We start from the raw sequence: 20,373 nt of genomic DNA on the forward strand, positions 1-20,373 counted from the left end.
TTAACTTTGATGATTTATTTTTTAACAAGATTTTCACCAAGTAAATGAAATTCTGTTTAAAACTAACGCTACTACAAACAAATTTAAAACTACTACACTGACTTTATTTCAGTTTAACCCCTCAATGGTCCTATGTGAAGAATCCTAACTAAAAATGTAATGTTTTGTTTGAATTTAGAAGACACAACAATTCAAGATTAGAACAAGAAACAGATTGAGTATGTGTATCACTCTCTCTCCTTCATCTTTACCATGAAAACAAATTCTTGAAAACTTCACCACTCTTAATTCTACACAATGCTCAGTCACACTTTCATCATCTTCCATTTCTTTCTCTTCACCATTTTCATTCTCCCTTCACTTTCTCTTCCTTCACAAAACATCACACTCTTTGGTGATGCTTCCTACACAGACACTTCCATTACTCTCACAAAACAACAACACACTTGTCTTTCTTCTTCTTCTTCTTCTTCTTCTGGAATTGGAAGAGCTTTCTACCTCTATCCTGTTCGTTTTCTTGATCCTTTAACTAACTCAACCGCTTCTTTTTCATGTCGTTTCTCTTTCTCAATCCTTTCTTCACCTTCTTGTCCTTCTTCTTCCGATGGCATTGCTTTTCTCATTTCATCAACCACTGATTTCTCGTCTCTCTCTAATGGTTACATGGGCCTTCCTCATTCTGATCAAGATTCTTACTTTGCGGTTGAATTTGATACGAGTTTTGATCCTTCTCTTGGTGACATTAATGGAAACCACGTTGGTATTGATCTTGGCAGTGTTGTTTCTTTTGCTTCTGCTGATCTTCTTTCACGTCGGATTGATTTGAAAAGTGGGAAAATCATCAATGCATGGATTGAGTATAGAGATGATATGAAAATGGTTCGTGTTTGGGTTAGTTACTCTTCAACTAGACCTCCAACACCAATTATTGCTTCATTCATTGATCTTTCTGAGAGATTTAAAGAGTTTATGCATGTTGGTTTCTCTGCTTCTAATGGAAAAGGTTCAAGTATTCACCTTGTTCATCATTGGCAGTTCAAAACTTTGAGTTATTCTCATTCTGTTGGTCCAATGGATAATGTAGAAGAAGGTGACTGTTTCTTGTGTTATGCTGGTGATTCAAAAGCATCGAAGAAAAAAGGTGAAAATTCTAGGACAAATATTAGTGAGATAGCTCTTGGAATTGGTGGCATAACAGCTTTTGTTGTGGGGTCTGCATTGGCACTAATCGTTGTGATATGTGTTTTGATTAAAAGGAAAAGGGGGGTGTAATTAGAAAGATTAGGGAAGGTCAGAGTAGTAGGTTTCAGACAAATAAAGTTCCAGTCAAGTTATCACTTTCAGAGATTACATCAGCTACAATGGGATTTAATAGAGATAGACTAGTTGGTGAAGGTGCATCAGCAAAAGTTTATAAAGGGTCACTTCCATTTGGAGGTGATGTAGCTGTCAAGAGATTCGAAAAAATCGATGAATTGGATCGCTTACACAATCCTTTTGCAACCGAGTTCGCTACAATGGTAGGTTGCTTGCGGCACAAGAATCTGGTTCAGCTTAAAGGGTGGTGTTGTGAAGGGAATGAATTGGTTTTGGTTTATGAGTATCTACCAAATGGAAGCCTTGATAAAGTTCTGCATAGGAATTTAAGTTCTTCATTTGTTCTTTCATGGAAACAAAGAGTTAATATAATTCTAGGTGTTGCTGCTGCTCTTACCTATCTTCATGAAGAATGTGAGAGACAAATCATTCATAGAGATGTGAAGACATGTAACATAATGCTTGATGTTGATTTCAATGCAAAGCTTGGTGATTTTGGACTAGCAGAAGTGTATGAACATAGTTCTAGTACAAGGGATGCTACTATACCAGCAGGAACAATGGGATATCTTGCACCCGAATATGTTTATTCGGGTGTTCCAACCGTGAAGACTGATGTATATAGTTTTGGTGTCGTGATAATTGAAGTTGCGACTGGGAGGAAGCCTGTTGCAGACGACGGAACTGTCATTGGTGACTATGTTTGGAGTCTGTGGGAAAAGAATAGACTCGTTGAGGCGGCTGATCCGAAATTGATGGGGGAATTTGATGTAATTGAGATGGAGAGGATGTTATTGGTAGGGCTTGTTTGTGTGCATCCAGATTATGAGAAGAGACCTAGAGTTAGAGATGCAGCTAGAATGATAAAGAAAGAAGCACCACTTCCATTGTTGCCTACAACTAAACCATGGGTGAGGATTATGCCTGTTTGTCCTAATGACACACCTGAAACTCAAGATGTTGTTGGTGATTGGGTTAGTAATGATGAGGCTCCTTATTTGACTCCTAGGAGCCAATTTTACTAGAATTTGATTTTGTATATACATTTTGAAGTCAAGGTTATTTTTAGATTTTTGTATAATGCTTTTAGGCCATAAGAAAAAGTTAGTTATTGATTAATAACAATATCCAATTGAAATTTGCAACCAAGTCTTTTTGGTTTTTGTCATTTGTTTGTTAAGGCTGTTTTATGTTTTATTTAGTATTTTCATCAAAATGGTTATGATGCCTCTGGTTTAGTTGATGTAAAAATTGGACTCATAATAGGACTCATTAACTTAAATGGACATTGTTTCAAATTTAATGTTACAAGGAAAGTAGGGTTATGTGACTAGCTCATATGGAATTAATGTTAGAAATTGATCTGACATTGTTACAATTCGAAAACTGAACTGAAATGTTACAATTTGAAAGGAGAAGTATGATACAGCTATACAAGGGGTTTAATAAACAATAATGATATTTGGACGCTCAAAATTTTCCAACACTCATCTAATGCTTTATTTTCTCTTTATCTCTCTCTACATATCACATTATCAATCTACCACATCATTTTTTCTTATCTCTGTATCTTTCAATTTATATACACTTTAAGGTGTCTAAGAAACATTTTGGTTTAACAAAATACTTTTAATGTAACATGTGGGAGTTCACTTTGTACTCTTTAAATAAATTACTTTTTTTATAATAAAAAAAATTGTTAAAAAAATGAAAAGTTTAAGCTCCAAAGCAAACCCAAAATTCTGCCAATAACTTAATTTGCCACCTTTACCCAATTGACGTAATTTGAGCACATACACACACATACATGTCAACTAATTATCATATTAGAAAAAATTGATCAACACGCAATTTTGACCACCTACATTTTCTCAAATGTGTGTATGTCCAAATAGAATGTGTAAATACATGTTTGGTTCCATTTTAGAGGGATTATAATTGATTATGAAGGTGTAGAATTGATTCGGACATATTTGATTGATGTCGAGTATAATTGATTTTGTCTCCACGGTTAATTATACTTGAAGTTGTCCTCTTGAGTTTAACTTAGTTGGTATGGACACTGCATAAAATATGCAAAGTCCGGTGTTCAAACCCTGGCCACCACAAAAAATTATACTTGAAGTTAGGATTTGTAGTTTTTTATTCTAAAATTAATTTTTACGCGCAAATTTATATCTCAACTCACTTTTACATGAATATATTCAAACGTCAATTATTTTTAATGAAAATCAATTATCCTCACCCTAAAAACAAACAAGTATTTGTGTCAGTCGGATAATACTTAGGTGATATTGTGGTTGATGACATTGGCCAACCACAATGTCACAAAGTGTACAAAAAAACAAAAAAAATATTGTGAAAGAGAAAGAAGAAAGACATTTGTGATATTATGGTTGGTCAACGTACAATGTCACCAACCACAATGTCATCCAAGTGCTACCCGTGTCGGTTCTCATCTTATATTACAAAGATAGAAAATTATCAAGTCAAGACCACCGGATGAACTCAAATGGACCAATGGAAAATCATCCTTAAAACACAACAACCAAACAATAAATTCCTAGCTAAACCAAGTAAATGAAATTCTTACAAAAACAAAAATAATGAAGGTATGTCATGCTTGTCATAGACTGGTAATAAGTTAAGACTGCCAAGAAGCAGAAAAAGAACAAAACATAGCAGGTACTGTGTCTGAATGCATGCATTTATAATTGCTACGCATTTAAAAGCAACAAAACTTCTCTATAAGAAGCTACACCAGTTTTGCTTGCGAGTGTTGACATTTGAAAAAGCAAAAGAAAATCTTTAGATGACCTTACTGTGATTCCCACTATTGTTAGTGATTCAATCTTGGTCATTCATTTCAAAATTGTGCAGATCTAACTGTTAAAGCTGCACTATACAAAATTGATCAAAAAATGAAATGCAAATGGTTAGGATTAATTAACGTTGTATATTGCTCTAAAAAAACATTGTATATTAATTATGCAATTGAGTACCCAAGAAAAAAAAAATACATTGCTGATACCCACCAGCTTTATTCATTGTTTATTTTATGGTTGAGCATAGGAAACATGTCTAAAATTGTCATTTTTCTGTGTTTCTGGAGTTGAAAATAGGAGGTAGAACTAAAACTGCAAAAAACATGATAGTTTAGGGACGATTTTGTTCCGTTTGAAAGAGGCATGACCACTTTCGTGAGCTGGTCAAAATGCAAGGACCAAAAGTGTAATTAAGCCTAAAAAAAATGAATCCTACATATGAGTTTACTTTAAATGAGGAACCAAAAGTGAAGATGAAATTTTTTTGAGGGACTAAAAATTGAAGGAAATTTTTAGAGGGACTAAAACGAAAAATTGATATATTTATAGGGACCAAAAACATATTTAACCCTTTTTTAAAACTCTCCGTAATTAGGCTCCTCTTTTTTCGAACACATCATTTAATTTATGGTCAAAATTGTATGTTGGTCATTTTTTCCTTGACAAAATTGAATTTGAGACTTTAAGAAAGAGCATGCTCACAAATCTCGAATCAATACCACTAAACCATTTCAAGCAGATTCATTTTTTTCTTCTTCTGACATAAGCGATCAAAATTGTGCAATTAGAAATAAATAAGCATCAAAAACCGTGGTTTGACCAAAATAGGGGATGAAAATTGCACTAAAGCTTATGTTGGATGTAACATATTTTGGGTTTTCAGAATATGACAAACAAATGTTCAAATCTCAAGTCCTGTGAGCATAGTTCAGCTGGTAGAGCTGGTAGGACAATGCATTATTATATGTTGGGGCTGGAGTTCGAACCCCGTACACCCTACTTATTCATCTTATAAGATGAATTCTAGCCACTAAACTGCCTAACCAAAAACAAAAAAAATGTTCAAATCTCAAACGAAACAATTATTTACGTGCAATATTAGATGCACCTCAAATAATATCAATTTTTTCTTCTTCTTTTTTTTTTTTATAAAAAAAAATATCAATTTTTTCTATTAAAAATAATATCACATTTTCATTCTAATGTTAGACTGTATTTGTTAATATTTTCCTTAATTAATTTCAACACATTTCAAAAACTCTATTTTTTCCTATTCTATATTTTTATCAATCTATATAAAAATGGATATATTTGAAAATCGAAAAATAAGATTTATAAATTGGGGTTCTCCAGAGACGACAGAGGATCATCCAGCTTCCGGTTCTTGTTCGGTTTCGTTCGTTCGTTCAGTTTTCACCAAATCAAATCAAAATATAATCTTTCCAATGGTAATTACTTTTCTTTCATTACCAGATTCACTCTTTTCATTTTCATCATTTCAAATGTTACTATTAATTTGATTATTTTTTTTATTTTTATTATTGTTATATTGTCAGATGAAATTTATTTATGTTATGGATCTAGAATAGGATAATTTCATACGTTCAATGCATGCTCATCCTTACACTAATTCTTTATTACAGTTCATAAATGTTTCTTTTTTTGAAGGGGTTAAGTGTCTCAATTTGGGTTTATTTTAATGCTTTTCATGAACAAAATCATTCTTAACTGTTTTAATCAAATTATTCATTTTGGGTTAAGCTGGATTAATAATTATGCTATAAACAATGTATTATATGCACAAAATTAGATAAACATGATAACCATCAAATTTGAAATGAGCTGAAGAACATGTTTCTAGTTTTTTTGTGACAGCTGGCACAAGTGTTTATGTTCTGATTTTTAACAAAAATATTGGAGAACTAAATGGGGGTGTTTTATTAACTTTTAGTGATTGTGTTTTTCATCGAACACACATGACTCCAGAGTCAAGAGCCGAGCCTACTAATGATGCATTTAGAATAGTATTGTATACAATTGTACATATTTGGAGCTTCACTTAATCACTTTTGATTTTACAGAGTTATGAACCATTTCAGTAAGACTTTGTATACTTTTCATCGCAGGAAGCTGTTTGTCTCACTTGCGGTGATGTAGGTTTTCCAGAGGCGATAGTTTTTTGCACCGAGTGTCAGGCTTGTGCTCTTCACAGGTACTTATTGTTCACTCCTTTTCTGTGCATGCATCGTTTGATGTTCTTATAGAAATTTTTTCGTTATCATACTTAGCTTCATGTGCCAACACCTCGAATGCCATTTATACATTCTTTGAAGTTACAATTTTAGAGTACTGAGAGTGTATAGTCTTAGGTTGAACGATCCAAAGAGTAATTGGAATGATACTACTTGCCGCCTGATAGTTATAACCTTATCGCCTGTTTTAATATAACATGGAGTTATTCTTATATGTAATTGCGTTATACAAAGCTGATATATTATTTCGGATTTTAGTAAAAGTGTTTTTTGAATTATGATTTGCTTCTGCAGTAGGCTTTTGTCGTCTGCATTGCTCTAGTTGTTTCTTAATATTGACATAAGGATGCTCTCAAAATTTCAATAGGTACTGAAGTATGAAGGTAATGTTTGTGAGCGTTCCCATCCCATCCATTATAGTTTGGTTTGGGTGAATCAAAAGATTACTGGAGAGATAACCAACCCGATTGTGTTCATACTATCAACTTAAAACTGAATCTGTTTTATCCTCCCAATGTTTTATTAAATTTAAAATTTTCATTTATAAAGTTGCAATCTAATGTTCTACAAGTCCTTTTTTCTTTCTTTCAGGTACTGTTTAGACGGACCTGTGATTTTTACCGATGAAGTGATATGGTTTTGTGAGGACTGTGAACCAGAGGCAAAGAGATTGAAGACTAACTCTGGAAATCTGGCCAGAATTGCAATCCAATCCCGAGCAAAACTGAAATATTGCGTTAAGGGATTGAAGAAAAGCAAACAACAGAATAAAAAGGAGATGGAAGAGAAGCCATCAAAGACCCTTTCATCCAACAGTCGCTGTTCAACTGAGCTTGAGCATCCTCAATCTGATACCAGCCATAATCAAGAAAGTGAATCGAAAAATGAGTGTGGACCAGTTCCAACAGATGCAGCAAACTCCAATGTAGATTCTAAACCTGTTCAAATATCTCAAGCTACCGCCACTGATGATCTAATTATAGCATTAGAAGGTCATGTTGATGCGAAGCCTATTGCTGATCCAATCTGGAGGTATGAACTTTGTTTTGCCACCTTCATTTGAAAATCAGCGAACTTCTGTAACTTAATTGTGATTATGATCCAAGTTGATTTTGCTGGCTAATAGGGGAAATTTGATCTTCTGCGATAAAAGTAAAACTATTGGTAGAGTCAATGGACTTCTGGCCCATTTGTCCAATATAGCATCCCCCAAAGTTCTGGACGAGATGAAATTCTTCCCGCATGTGCTTTCCGCAGATTTGCTTCCCAGATCTGAGGTGTGGCCTAATAGCTTCAAGGAGGAAGGACCAACTGATGAAAGCATTGCTCTTTATTTCTTTCCTGGGAATAGAAGGTAAGTTCTTTTAGACATATTTTACATCATATTAAGGTGATCTTTCTTTAATTTGTATATCTATGAAATATTTCCTCTATAGATTATCTATAAAGGCCTTTGACAAGCTGGTTGATGATATCATTTGCACTGAAGCTGCCGTAAGAGTTGTAACTGAAAATGCAGTGCTTTTAATTTTTCCTTCTGACTTGCTTCCAATCCGACATCAGAGTGAGCTTCATCTATTCCAGCTCTTCAGTTGAATATTTCAGTCAAATTATTTATACATCTTAGATTACGTTTTAATTTGAGTTATCCTTTGGACAGAATTTCAAACCAAGTATTACTTGTGGGGTGTCTTCAAAAAAAAGCAAACTTCACACGAGACAAATGGTGATGTCTGCTGAGAGAATGCCAAACTCGTAACTCGACATAACAGTTGTCCATTTAATATTTTGAGAAATAATAGTATTCATAGTTTTAATGCATAGTACTCTTGTGGTAGTTATATGATACACATGATAGGATGTTGGAACGAATAGTTAATATTAATTTGATCACATGATATTTGCATGATAGGGTGTTGTTACTTAGTTGCATATAATTTAACCATATGTTTAGCATGGAGTTTTCCTAGTTAATTGGTAATTATTTAGGTAAGGACTCTCATTCCTAACTAATCCATAGATAATTTTAGGGTTAATTAAGTTTTTAGTTCCTATAAATTCTAAGGGAGTGTTTGTTTCATAGATTCTAAATATATTCCTGGAAATTCAGGGTTGGAAATTAAAACTCTCGTGCTTCTTACAATGGAACCAATAATAGTTCCCAGGAAATAATGATGTCCAGAAAACGGTTTATCCACGTTGGCAGTCATCTTAATCACACTTTTAATAGAAGTGGGAGTATAATTTACTCTGAGGAAAAACAAATTCAGTTTCTATGTAAAAGTACTGTCCTACCCCCACCGCACACGATTTCACATCTCTATTGTCTAGTTTTTTTTCTTTCTTTTTTTCTTTTCTGATATCTATCGTGTATTTCTTCTATACCTACCGTTTCTATAATTTTAATCGGATTGAAAGAAGAAAACAAAGATGACCATCATTTTTTTGTCATGTGGTTGAACAAGTAATAATCATACTCACAATCAAATGTATAAATTTAATCAAGACTTTTGATTAGCTCCAAAGATCATATACATCACAAAGATTGAGAACATGAGTAGTGCTAAGTGGTGGGTTATACATTGGTTTCTTCCGATAAGAGAATGAGTGTTGAAAAGAGAGTCCTTAGCCTTCCACTTAAGAACATATAAGTATTCATAAAGTAACATGTTGGTAAAAGATGAAAAATTGTATGCCAATAAACCTATTATAGTGGTTAGTGAACACTAACATTTATAATCAAGTCGAGAGGTTGCCCTGAGTATAGGCGGGAGGGGTGGCCGTCTAGGACACCATTTATTTAAGGACATTAAAATTGTTTTGACTCACTTTGATTAATTATATTGATAATATATATTTCAAGAATATTGATTATGAATAAATCTTTTACATTTTACAATAAATAAATACAAGAAGAAAACACTTGAATATTTAAAAGGACATAACTTTATTTGATTTATCCAGGGCAAAAAAAATTAGGATCGACCTAAATAAATTTCTAACTAAATGTAAACTGGTATTTGTGTTATCTTTCTTAAACTTTGTTTTCATCTCACTTACCAAAATATAGCATCTTTTTGAGAAAAAGTTGATAGTTGTGTTAATTTTGTTGGCAATGAAAAATATGTAACATAAATAATATATATTAGTATAGAAATATATAAAATATATAAGGAACGAATTATCTGAAAGATATTACTCCACTCACATTCTTTGTATTCATTTTCTCTCCTTTCGCTTTATTTCGTCATCCAAACAAAACATTAATAAGAGACAAAGGGAGTAAACAAAAGGAATCCATCTTTCTTTGAAACAACAAAAAAAAGGAATCCAGTGAGAAATGAGTGAGATCTGAGAATCAGGTAATTGCCGCCAATGCCCTGTATCCAACAACAAGAAAACGACAAACCCACAGCCACAGGCCACATGTGTGTGTGGAGAGTATAGTTGTTCATAACTTCAAATTCAAGTAGAACACTCTTCTCACTTACTTTAAGAAATTACTTAAGAAATCGTTTGACTCACCAAAAACGGTTGACTTATTTGAAATATTAATAACAAGGGTTTTGCTCAAGATTGTGGACGTTGTTTAAAGAACCTTGAAGAAAACACTATCTTAAAATTACAAGTTAGTAAACATATACTATAAAAGTTAAACTACATAGTTTTGAATGGTTAAAAGTTATTTTACATGACACATCTTCAATCTGAATAAGAAAATTTTAAATTATAAATAATAATTTTAAAATTTTTAAGAAGTTGACCGCCCAATTTTTAATGTCACATTACTAAGTTTATTTTCTTAACTAGTGTTTGGGCCTCAGGTTAACATATATATATATATATATTAAGGCAAATTCTATGGTACACTCAAAAATTTAAATGTACCCGTACACCAAATTATCAAATTTATATTAAAACGGGTTGTTTTTTCGAAGAAAAAGAATTGTTTTCTATCATTAACAATTACAATAATTAGATCTTAGTTACCGAAAGTGTCGACGAAATAAAATTTACATTTTTTGAATTTTTGTTACATATAACAAAGAATATTTATTATTTTTTTATGAGAAAATGTTAAAAATTTAATATGATTCTTATAAACAATGAAATGCTGTTTATTCTTATAAAATAATGTCTTATAAAATATAAATATGGATAAATAATTCTTTATTTTATAAAATAATCGTTAAATTATAAATATTTGAAGCAGGAGTATCGGTACACCTCAATTTGTGAGATGTACCGTAGAAGTTCCCATGTATTAAAGGATTTCACAAATTTGTTATCATGGGATATATAAATTTAAATAATTTTAAAAAGAATGAAATGACATATGAAACGTGAGATGTGGTTACATTAGGCAACAAAAAAGAAGAGAAATAGAACAAAAGAAGAGACGTGAGCCATGACGACATCGTGCATGTATGTAAGTTACCATATATTTCTACTCACCTCACCTCTATGTGTCCAATCTTCTTGAATTGAATAAGATGAAAATAATTAAACCAAACAAGGAATTTAACATCTAACATTCTTTTCTTCTTCTTTCGTTATTTGTCACCCTTAATTCCAGCGCTTCTTCTATTACAGGTTTGCTTATTTGTCACCCTTAATTTCATGTTGTATAGTATTCTTTATGTAATTTAATCATTTCTTATGCTTTGTATTTTCATATGCTTAGTTACTCCATATTACTCTTCTCTGCACTTCTAGCAACTCATTTTTTATTGGTTAAAATATACATGGACCTCACCAAATCATAAAATATATATGAATCCCGCCAAATCATGTAGATTTCATCCATATGAATTATAATTAATAAGAGTGTGCTGATAATTGTGTGTGTAGAGTATGTGTTGTTAGCATTGTTCAACCATAACAATAAACATAAAGCTTATAATTTGTGTTTTTGTATGTTGTTTTCTTTTATGGTGGTTGAAGCATTTATGTTTGTGTTTCTCACCAATGTCACAATGTGTGTTCTCTTGGCCTTATTAACTGAGTTATGAGCAATTATAATGTATGCTGAAACAAGTTCTGTGACTTTGCTTGATTCATTGACAGGTCAGTGTATGATATTACTTCTCAGAAGCACATGATGTTGATATAAGTAATATCTGCTTGTGCAAATTTGTCTTTTCAGTTCATGGTTTTTTTTAGAAACAGTACTGCGATTTGGACCGCGACATCAAGGTTGATGATGTCTTCATAATTGCAAGGTGATCCAGATCGAGGCAACTTCATCAACCATATTAATTTAACTGTGATTTTCGACAATATCAAGGACGTGATTCGTATTAACTTCTTTTTTAAGTAAGATTCTGGATTGTAACTAGCTAGAGATAATTATATATATTTTCATGTACAAGTAATATTACTTTTTTTTTTTTTTACTGTTGTCTATGTAGTTTACTTTTTGGTTTTGTTTACTCTTTGAAATCAACTTAGGAACGTAATAAACATTTTTTGGGGTTTAAAGGTTTTGTCCAACAAAAGCATAATATGCTGAACTTTATGTTTTTTTACAGATTTTGAGCGCAGAGAGAAGATAAAGAAAATGACTGGATTTTGGAGTGTGTTTTGCGATGAATCTGGTTGTTCAAAGCCTTGCAGTTATAATGATGTTAAGTTTCTCGTTGATCCTTCCACATGTATCAACCATTTGTTGATATCTTGCTTTGATGTGTTACTACTCATCTTGCTCCTATTTGTAATGATCCAGAAGTCATTCTCAAAACCATATCAGGATCTTGTAAATAGGCAAAGATATTCAACTCTGCAACTAGTTTCTTCCATAACCAATGGTGTTCTTGGGTTGGTGCATTTATTCTTTGGCATTTGGATTTTTGAAGAGAAGTTGAGGAAAAACCGAACTGCACTGCCTCTTGATTTGTGGTTGCTGGAATTATTTCAGGGATTAACATGGTTATTAGTTGGTTTAACATTAAGTCTTAAGTTTAAACAACTTCCAAGAGCATGGTTAAGGCTTTTTTCTATTCTAATCTTCTTAGTTTCTGGTATAAACTGTGTTTTATCCTTGTTTTATGCAATGAGTAGTACGCAACTTCCCCTCAAGGTAGCATTAGATGTTCTATCTTTTCCGGCAGCAATTTTATTGCTTTTATGCACATACAAGGAATCTAAGTATAGGGACGGTGACAGAGAAATCGATGAAAGCCTTTACGCTCCTTTAAATGGTGAGTTGAATAAAAATGATTCTGTTTGCCGTGTGACACTGTTTGCCGAAGCTGGATTTTTCAGTAGGATGTCATTTTGGTGGCTGAATTCATTGATGAAGAGAGGTAAAGAGAATACACTTCAAGACGAAGATGTTCCAAAGGTGAGGGATGAAGATAGAGCAGAAAGTTGTTATTTGCTGTTTCTTGACCAATTGAACAAGCAGAAACAGAAGGATCCACTCTCACAACCATCTGTACTGAAGACAATAGTTTTGTGTCACTCGAGAGAAATTTTGATATCTGGATTCTTTGCATTGCTTAAGGTACTTGCACTGTCTTCTGGACCATTGCTTCTGAATTCCTTTATATTAGTCGTCGAAGGTTTTGAGAGTTTCAAATATGAAGGTTTTGTATTGGCCATAGCACTTTTCTTTATAAAAATTATAGAATCTCTATCTCAAAGGCAGTGGTATTTCCACTCGAGACTCGTCGGTCTCAAAGTTAGGTCTCTTCTAACTGCAGTGATTTATAAAAAGCAACTGAGGTTATCCAATTCTGCTAGATTGACGCACTCTAGCGGTGAAATAATGAATTATGTGACTGTGGATGCTTATAGAATCGGAGAATTTCCTTACTGGTTTCACCAAACATGGACTACTAGCTTCCAGCTATGTATCTCGTTGGTAATACTTTTCCGCGCTATTGGGATAGCTACAATTGCCTCCCTGGTAGTCATAGTTATCACTGTACTTTGTAATGCACCAATTGCAAAGTTACAACACAAGTTTCAAAGCAAACTTATGGTAGCACAAGATGAGAGATTGAAGGCTACTTCTGAGGCTCTTGTGAATATGAAGGTGCTGAAGTTATATGCATGGGAAACCAGCTTTAAAAATTCTATAGAAGGATTAAGGAATGAGGAGCTCAAATGGGTGTCTGCAGTGCAATTGCGAAGGGCATATAACACATTTCTCTTTTGGTCGTCTCCAGTTTTGGTCTCTGCTGCTTCGTTTGGAGCATGCTATTTTCTTAACGTTCCTTTGCATGCAAATAATGTTTTCACTTTTGTAGCAACTTTACGCCTTGTTCAAGATCCGATTAGATCCATCCCAGACGTTATTGGGGTGGTTATTCAGGCAAAAGTTGCGTTCGCTCGGATTCTAAAATTCCTTGAGGCACCTGAATTACAGAGTGAGAAGAGGTGTTCTGATGGCAATATGAGGGGGTCAATTTCAATCAAATCAGCTGAATTTTCATGGGAAGATAATAATGTATCTAAGTCAACATTGAGAAATATAAATTTGGAAGTTAAATCTGGACAAAAGGTCGCGATTTGTGGAGAAGTTGGCTCAGGCAAATCATCTCTCTTATCAGCAATTCTTGGAGAAGTTCCTAACACACGAGGGAAAGTAAGATTTTGATCCTTTTTATTTAAAAAACCTTTGACATACAGAAGTTCTATAATATGACTTACCATGTAAATTCAACTTTCTGTCCTTCATTTGAGTAGTAATATTCAAAGGTATTTGATTATATTTTTTGAATTACAGATTGATGTATATGGGAAGTTTGCGTATGTTTCTCAAACAGCATGGATACAAACAGGTACAATAAGGGATAATGTATTGTTTGGATCACCTATGGATGCTCAAAAATATCAGGAAACTCTTCATAGGTCTTCACTAGTGAAGGACCTTGAGCTGCTTCCCCACGGTGATCTTACTGAAATCGGAGAGAGAGGGGTTAACTTAAGTGGAGGTCAGAAGCAGCGAATTCAACTTGCTCGTGCTCTTTATCAGAATGCTGATATATATATCTTGGATGATCCATTCAGTGCTGTTGATGCACAAACAGCCACAAATTTGTTTAATGTAAGGACAGCATTCTTTCTTCCCATACTGTATTCAAATCTCGTAAATGTTTCACATCCTTCCTTCATGCCCGCCCGCACATGCTTTTAATAAAGTATTTGGTTATGATTCTTTTGGTTTTGACACTATTAACTTCACAGGAATACATTATGGAAGGGCTTTCTGCGAAGACAGTCTTGCTTGTGACTCATCAAGTTGACTTCCTTCCAGCATTTGATTTTGTTTTGGTAATTTGATTCAAATTTGAAGCACTGATTATGTCATTGTTCTTTCCATTTCTCTTTAATGATAATTTTTAGTCTTTGGCTAATTGAAAATTATGCATGGACGCTTTTTCGGTACAGCTGATGTCAGATGGAGAAATCCTACAAGCCGCTCCTTATCACCATTTGTTGACCTCAAGCAAAGATTTTCAAGACCTTGTGAATGCTCACAAAGAGACTGCTGGTTCGAACCGGCTTATGGATGTTACTTCTTCTGGAAGACATTCAAATTCTGCTAAAGAGATTAGAAAAACATACGTGGAGAAGGAAAAGCAATTTGAAGCACTGAAAGGCGATCAATTGATTAAGCAAGAAGAGAGAGAGATAGGAGACCGAGGGTTTAGGCCTTACTTACAGTATCTGAGTCAGAACAAAGGATATGTATACTTCTCCGTGGCTTCTATTTCTCACATTATATTTGTGATTGGTCAGATATTGCAAAACTCTTGGATGGCTGCTAATGTTGACAATCCTAAAGTCACCACTTTGAGATTGATTCTAGTTTACTTGTTTATTGGAGTTACTTCAACAATATTCTTATTGATGAGAAGTCTTTTTACAGTTGCTTTGGGTCTTCAATCTTCAAAGTCTTTGTTTTTACAGCTACTAAACTCCCTTTTTCGTGCACCTATGTCGTTTTATGATTCCACGCCTTTGGGACGGATACTTAGTAGGGTAAGCATACTAAATAATCTTCTCTTTTTCTGTTTTTTGGTCTACGTGTAATGCGATGAATATGAAATACTTAATGTTTTGACTGTTATTTCATTGTTTAGGTCTCTTCTGATCTCAGCATTGTTGATCTTGATGTTCCATTTGGCCTTCTTTTTGCTGTGGGAGCTACTACCAATTGTTATGCTAACCTAACTGTTTTAGCAGTAGTTACTTGGCAAGTCTTGTTTGTCTCCATACCGATGATTTATTTCGCGCTGCGCTTGCAGGTAATTAACAAATTCTTTGAATTAAATTTTAGTGATGAGTTGGTGTTCTATTTTCACATTAATACGCTATAATAATCTTACATGGATTTAAAATGTTCTTGTTGAAAAGCCTAAATTCATTTTTTTTCATGCAGGGATACTACTTTGCTACTGCAAAAGAACTGATGCGGATGAATGGCACAACAAAATCCTTTGTAGCTAACCATCTTGCTGAATCTGTTGCTGGTGCCGTGACAATAAGGGCTTTTGAACAGGAAGGTCGTTTTTTTGTAAAGAATCTTGGTTTAATTGATATCAATGCTACTCCTTTCTTTCATAGTTTTGCCGCTAATGAGTGGTTGATTCAACGGTTAGAAACAGTTAGTGCAGTTGTTCTTGCATCAGCTGCACTTTGCATGGTTATACTTCCACCTGGAACATTCTCCTCTGGTGAGCCTTTTTATATTATTTAGAATTTCCCTTGATAATTTTTTCTTAACCAGAGCTATGTCTTATGAAAGTATTATAATTTCAACATATGATGTAATTTCAGGATTTATTGGAATGGCTCTCTCATATGGTCTTTCACTTAACGCTTCCTTGGTATTTTCAATTCAAAATCAATGCAATATAGCAAATTATATAATATCAGTGGAGAGGCTAAATCAATATATGCATGTACCAAGTGAGGCTCCAGAAAGAATTGAAGGAAATCGCCCTCCGGTGAATTGGCCAGTTGTTGGTAGAGTAGAAATAAAGGAACTACAGGTATTTATTTATTATTATTATTATTTTTAAAGTCCTTGCATAATTGTCCTTTAAATCAATATATGCATGATTTGATTTATTTCTTGATATCAAAACAGATACGGTATAGGCCTGATGCGCCACTAGTACTTCGCGGGATCACATGTACATTTGAAGGAGGACACAAAATTGGTATAGTTGGTCGCACCGGAAGTGGCAAGACCACTCTTATTGGCGCTTTATTTCGTCTAGTGGAGCCAGCGGGTGGAAAAATCATTGTTGATGGCATTGACATCGGTTCCATTGGACTTCATGATTTGAGGTCACGTTTTGGTATTATACCTCAGGACCCTACTCTTTTTAATGGAACAGTCAGATACAATTTGGATCCCTTGTCTCAACACTCTGATCAAGAGATATGGGAGGTAATACTAATGCCTGCCAAGTTATTTTTTATCATTTAGTTGATAACAACATGAAGTTTTTTCATTCCTGTTTGTTTAATTATCTTTATTTCCAAGTTCCAATAATTAATATGGACTAGTTTTGGTTTCTTTACGAAGGTTCTTGGGAAGTGTCAGTTGCAAGAGGCTGTCCAAGAGAAAGAAGGTGGTTTAGACTCATCAGGTACATTTTCATGTTTTGCTATCACAACTTTGTAGTGATCAATTCATGTCTAGGAGTCTAATTGGTTTGGCTTATTTGAACTTATCTACTGACATAAGCATTTGTGAGACTTTGTGGAAGAACTCATGGAACTAGCTTATGATATGTGTATAAATTGTTTTCAGCTTATTTCCATAAGCTCTCCAAAATAGTTATGAATAGAACTTATACATCAGCATTTTATGATAAGTGCTTATGTTATAGGTGATTAATTAAGTCTAATGTCTAGTAACAAATTGTTATACAGTGGTTGAAGATGGGGCAAATTGGAGCATGGGACAACGGCAGTTATTCTGTTTGGGCCGTGCTTTGCTGAGGAGGAGTCGAGTATTGGTGCTTGATGAAGCAACTGCATCAATTGATAATGCAACTGACTTGATTTTACAGAAAACCATTAGGACTGAATTTGCCGATTGTACGGTAATCACAGTAGCTCATAGGATACCAACTGTGATGGATTGCACCAAGGTTCTTTCAATCAGTGATGGTAAGTAAAGACAGTAAATTTAATTATTTAACATTTCAAGCTACTTGATTGCACATTTGAACATTAGCACATTTTGTGGAGAAAATATTTGATCCTTTAATAACTTTGTACTAAGAAAATAAAATGTTTAACTAAATTTTCAGGAAAACTAGTAGAGTATGATGAGCCAATGAACTTGATGAAGAAAGAAGGGTCTTTGTTTGGGAAGCTTGTCAAAGAATATTGGTCTCATTTTCAATCTGCAGAGTCTCATTAAAGCTGAAAATGTTTCATTTTTGGTTGTTGTAGCCCTTCTGCTTCTTACTGTAGGATTGGCAAGAAGCCAATGAAGTGTAAACAATAGTAGGATGTAAGATGTACTAATATATTTGGACAAACACTGAGGCATAAGAAGTAGGAAAGGAATTGGAGGAACCTAGAAGAAAATGGTGCAAAGGAATTTTAATGTACAATTTATAGGATGAGGTATGAGCAAGTTTCACATTGGAAAGGAAACCTGCATTATTTACCAATGAAATGAATGTTAACTATTGTACAATATTTCAAATGGATACTTCATAATTTATGTGGCTGTCATTGTTTTTGACACTAAAAGTTTATCAAACTACTTTTGAGGGACTTGTTAATGTAAAAATAAAGCTTGATGCACAATCCTCACTCTGATCTGAAATATCGCTTATCAAAATATTGGTTAATTAAAATGTTGCTTATCATATGTGCCGTGAACTTAACTCAATTGATAAGAACATCGCAATATTTACGTAGGACCGAAGTCTGAACCCTAAATTTTTCACTTATTCATCTTAATTGTGGATTTTTAGCCATAAGAAAACATATTTAAGTCTAGACCCGTATGAACTACGCCTGACTTGATATTTCTTAGAAGTCAATGAATGAATGCCACCAATTTCTCACCAACTACATCACACGCTTCTTCTTTTTTGTTTTTAAGGGACATAACACGCTTCTTCTTGCTACCTTTTATTTTTATCAAACTATATACTCCCTCCATCCCTAATATAAAATATATATATATATAACACGCTTCTGTTAATTTCTTCCTCCAACTTCTGTCTCTACATATCCTCCAACTCAAAAAATGCTATGCATTTTTCTACATTTCAACACAACTCAAAACAAATCTAATTAATTCATACAAACATGGCAGCATCCTTCAAAAAAGTTTCAGTCATATTATTCCCACTGTTCTTCATTTCCCTCTTTAAATCCTCTCGTGCTGCAGGAAATGGAGTCTATTGGGGCCAAAATGGAAATGAAGGTTCCTTAGCAGATGCTTGCAACACAAACAACTACAAATTTGTAAACATAGCTTTTCTATCCACTTTTGGCAATGGCCAAAATCCAACTCTAAACCTTGCAGGCCATTGTGATCCAGCCTCAAACGGCTGCACAAACTTTAGTAAAGATATCCAAACTTGTCAAAGCAAAGGCATCAAAGTGTTGCTCTCTATCGGAGGTGGCACTGGAAGCTACTCTCTCTACTCGTCTTACGACGCCTCACAGCTTGCAAACTACCTATGGAACAATTTCTTGGGTGGCACATCATCTTCAAGACCATTAGGTGATGCTGTTTTGGATGGAATTGATTTTGATATTGAAGCTGGTGATGGTCAATATTGGGATGAACTTGCAAAAGCACTTGATGGGTTTAGTTCACAGAAGAAAGTTTATTTGTCTGCAGCACCACAATGTCCTTACCCTGATGCTCATTTGGATTCAGCTATTAAGACTGGTTTATTTGATTATGTGTGGGTTCAGTTTTATAATAATCCTCAGTGCCAATATTCAAGTGGAAACACTAACAATCTTGTTGATGCTTGGAATCAATGGACTTCAAGTCAAGCTAAACAAGTGTTTTTAGGTGTACCTGCTAATGATGCTGCCGCTCCAAGTGGTGGTTTTATTCCTTCTGATGTTTTGATTTCTCAAGTTCTTCCTGCTATTAAGGGTTCTGCTAAATATGGTGGTGTTATGATTTGGGATAGATTCAATGATGGACAAAGTGGATACAGTAATACTATTAAGGGCATTAATCATGGACAGAGTGGGTCCTGCAAAGTTAATGGTTTGGTCATCAATATTTATTTTGAGGGTCGTCTTCAACACTCTATAAGCCCCGTGTAGGGCCCACCTTAGTGACTGTTGAATCGCGACAAATGTTTAAGGAATGTTACTCTTCTCACTTTACATAACTCAACTGTAGTTAACTATGTTTTGATTTCTACCTAAGATATTTTTTAGAGCGGTTTAATCATCTTTAAATCAATTTAACCAATCTTACAAGTGTTCAACGACACTTTACTGTTGTTGCAAAACTGAACGGGAACCTACAACTTTGTAATCACAATTATGTTTTTGGTTTCTAGTGGGTCCCATGTTCCTATCCATTCCCATGGCGTTTATTTGTGGGAAACGTTGACCATTCCTAGTGCCTCTTAAAAAGAGCATGCCTCTCAACAACTTGAAAGTTTCTATGAATTTGTTGCTATTCTAATCACAATAATGGTTTTTGGTAACTTTGTAAATGTTAATGGACGATCCGGCGTTAGATAATTGATTGATTCATTGCCACTAACGTGAATGGCATGGCATGGCAAGCTCACTTGTTTATGGCGTCGACGAAGATTTGTTCTGTCCTTTGCAACAATTCAATGGCTGATCACACGGTGGCAAACTATGATGACCCCAATAAAGCACATATGCACGAATAAATAGTACATATACTCGCTCTCCGTTCCTTTTTAAGCGTCACTTTTGCAGAAAATCTTTGTTCCTATTTAACTTTCATTTTCAAAGTTCAATGCAACATTAAATATTGTTTT

At 34.1% G+C, this 20,373-nt stretch overlaps 4 protein-coding genes across 4 annotated transcripts; all 4 read left to right on the forward strand.

Moving 5' to 3' along the window:
- The first annotated feature begins 297 nt into the window (after window positions 1-297).
- Window positions 298-2,342, forward strand: LOC11434291 (L-type lectin-domain containing receptor kinase S.6). The gene is given in 2 exon segments (XM_024775114.2): window positions 298-1,267; window positions 1,270-2,342. Coding segments are annotated over 2 exon segments (2,043 nt in total).
- A 3,064-nt stretch (window positions 2,343-5,406) lies between these two features.
- On the forward strand, window positions 5,407-8,305 carry LOC11424150 (uncharacterized). Its single transcript, XM_003592102.4, has 6 exons — window positions 5,407-5,590; window positions 6,269-6,354; window positions 6,986-7,426; window positions 7,521-7,748; window positions 7,831-7,958; window positions 8,055-8,305. The coding sequence occupies exons 1-6, from the start codon at window positions 5,444-5,446 to the stop codon at window positions 8,132-8,134; spliced, it is 1,110 nt and encodes a 369-aa protein (XP_003592150.1). The 5' UTR covers window positions 5,407-5,443; the 3' UTR covers window positions 8,135-8,305.
- A 2,537-nt stretch (window positions 8,306-10,842) lies between these two features.
- Window positions 10,843-18,148, forward strand: LOC11419729 (ABC transporter C family member 10). Its single transcript, XM_024786373.2, has 13 exons — window positions 10,843-10,987; window positions 11,462-11,710; window positions 11,926-13,985; window positions 14,127-14,447; window positions 14,588-14,674; window positions 14,792-15,385; window positions 15,487-15,651; window positions 15,786-16,080; window positions 16,184-16,398; window positions 16,497-16,802; window positions 16,941-17,004; window positions 17,291-17,530; window positions 17,674-18,148. The coding sequence occupies exons 3-13, from the start codon at window positions 11,955-11,957 to the stop codon at window positions 17,784-17,786; spliced, it is 4,431 nt and encodes a 1,476-aa protein (XP_024642141.1). The 5' UTR covers window positions 10,843-10,987; window positions 11,462-11,710; window positions 11,926-11,954; the 3' UTR covers window positions 17,787-18,148.
- A 382-nt stretch (window positions 18,149-18,530) lies between these two features.
- On the forward strand, window positions 18,531-20,050 carry LOC11424151 (acidic endochitinase). The gene has a single exon (XM_024786391.2). It carries the CDS (start codon window positions 18,692-18,694, stop codon window positions 19,673-19,675), a length of 984 nt encoding a protein of 327 aa, XP_024642159.1. The 5' UTR covers window positions 18,531-18,691; the 3' UTR covers window positions 19,676-20,050.
- Window positions 20,051-20,373: the final 323 nt, after the last annotated feature.

This window comes from Medicago truncatula, chromosome 1, assembly GCF_003473485.1.
Source record: "Medicago truncatula cultivar Jemalong A17 chromosome 1, MtrunA17r5.0-ANR, whole genome shotgun sequence".
NCBI classification, from domain to species: Eukaryota; Viridiplantae; Streptophyta; class Magnoliopsida; order Fabales; family Fabaceae; genus Medicago; species Medicago truncatula.

Bases quoted from the DNA above. Each gene is read 5' to 3' on its own strand.
- LOC11424150 (XM_003592102.4), top strand. From the start codon at position 5,444: ATGGATATATTTGAAAATCGAAAAATAAGATTTATAAATTGGGGTTCT. The intron at 7,749-7,830 runs GTAAGTTCTTTT...TTTCCTCTATAG, and splicing joins TTCTTTCCTGGGAATAGAAG to ATTATCTATAAAGGCCTTTG. The intron at 7,959-8,054 runs GTGAGCTTCATC...TCCTTTGGACAG, and splicing joins GCTTCCAATCCGACATCAGA to AATTTCAAACCAAGTATTAC.
- LOC11419729 (XM_024786373.2), top strand. From the start codon at position 11,955: ATGACTGGATTTTGGAGTGTGTTTTGCGATGAATCTGGTTGTTCAAAG. The intron at 15,386-15,486 runs GTAAGCATACTA...TTCATTGTTTAG, and splicing joins TGGGACGGATACTTAGTAGG to GTCTCTTCTGATCTCAGCAT. The intron at 16,803-16,940 runs GTAATACTAATG...TTCTTTACGAAG, and splicing joins CTGATCAAGAGATATGGGAG to GTTCTTGGGAAGTGTCAGTT.
- LOC11424151 (XM_024786391.2), top strand. From the start codon at position 18,692: ATGGCAGCATCCTTCAAAAAAGTTTCAGTCATATTATTCCCACTGTTC.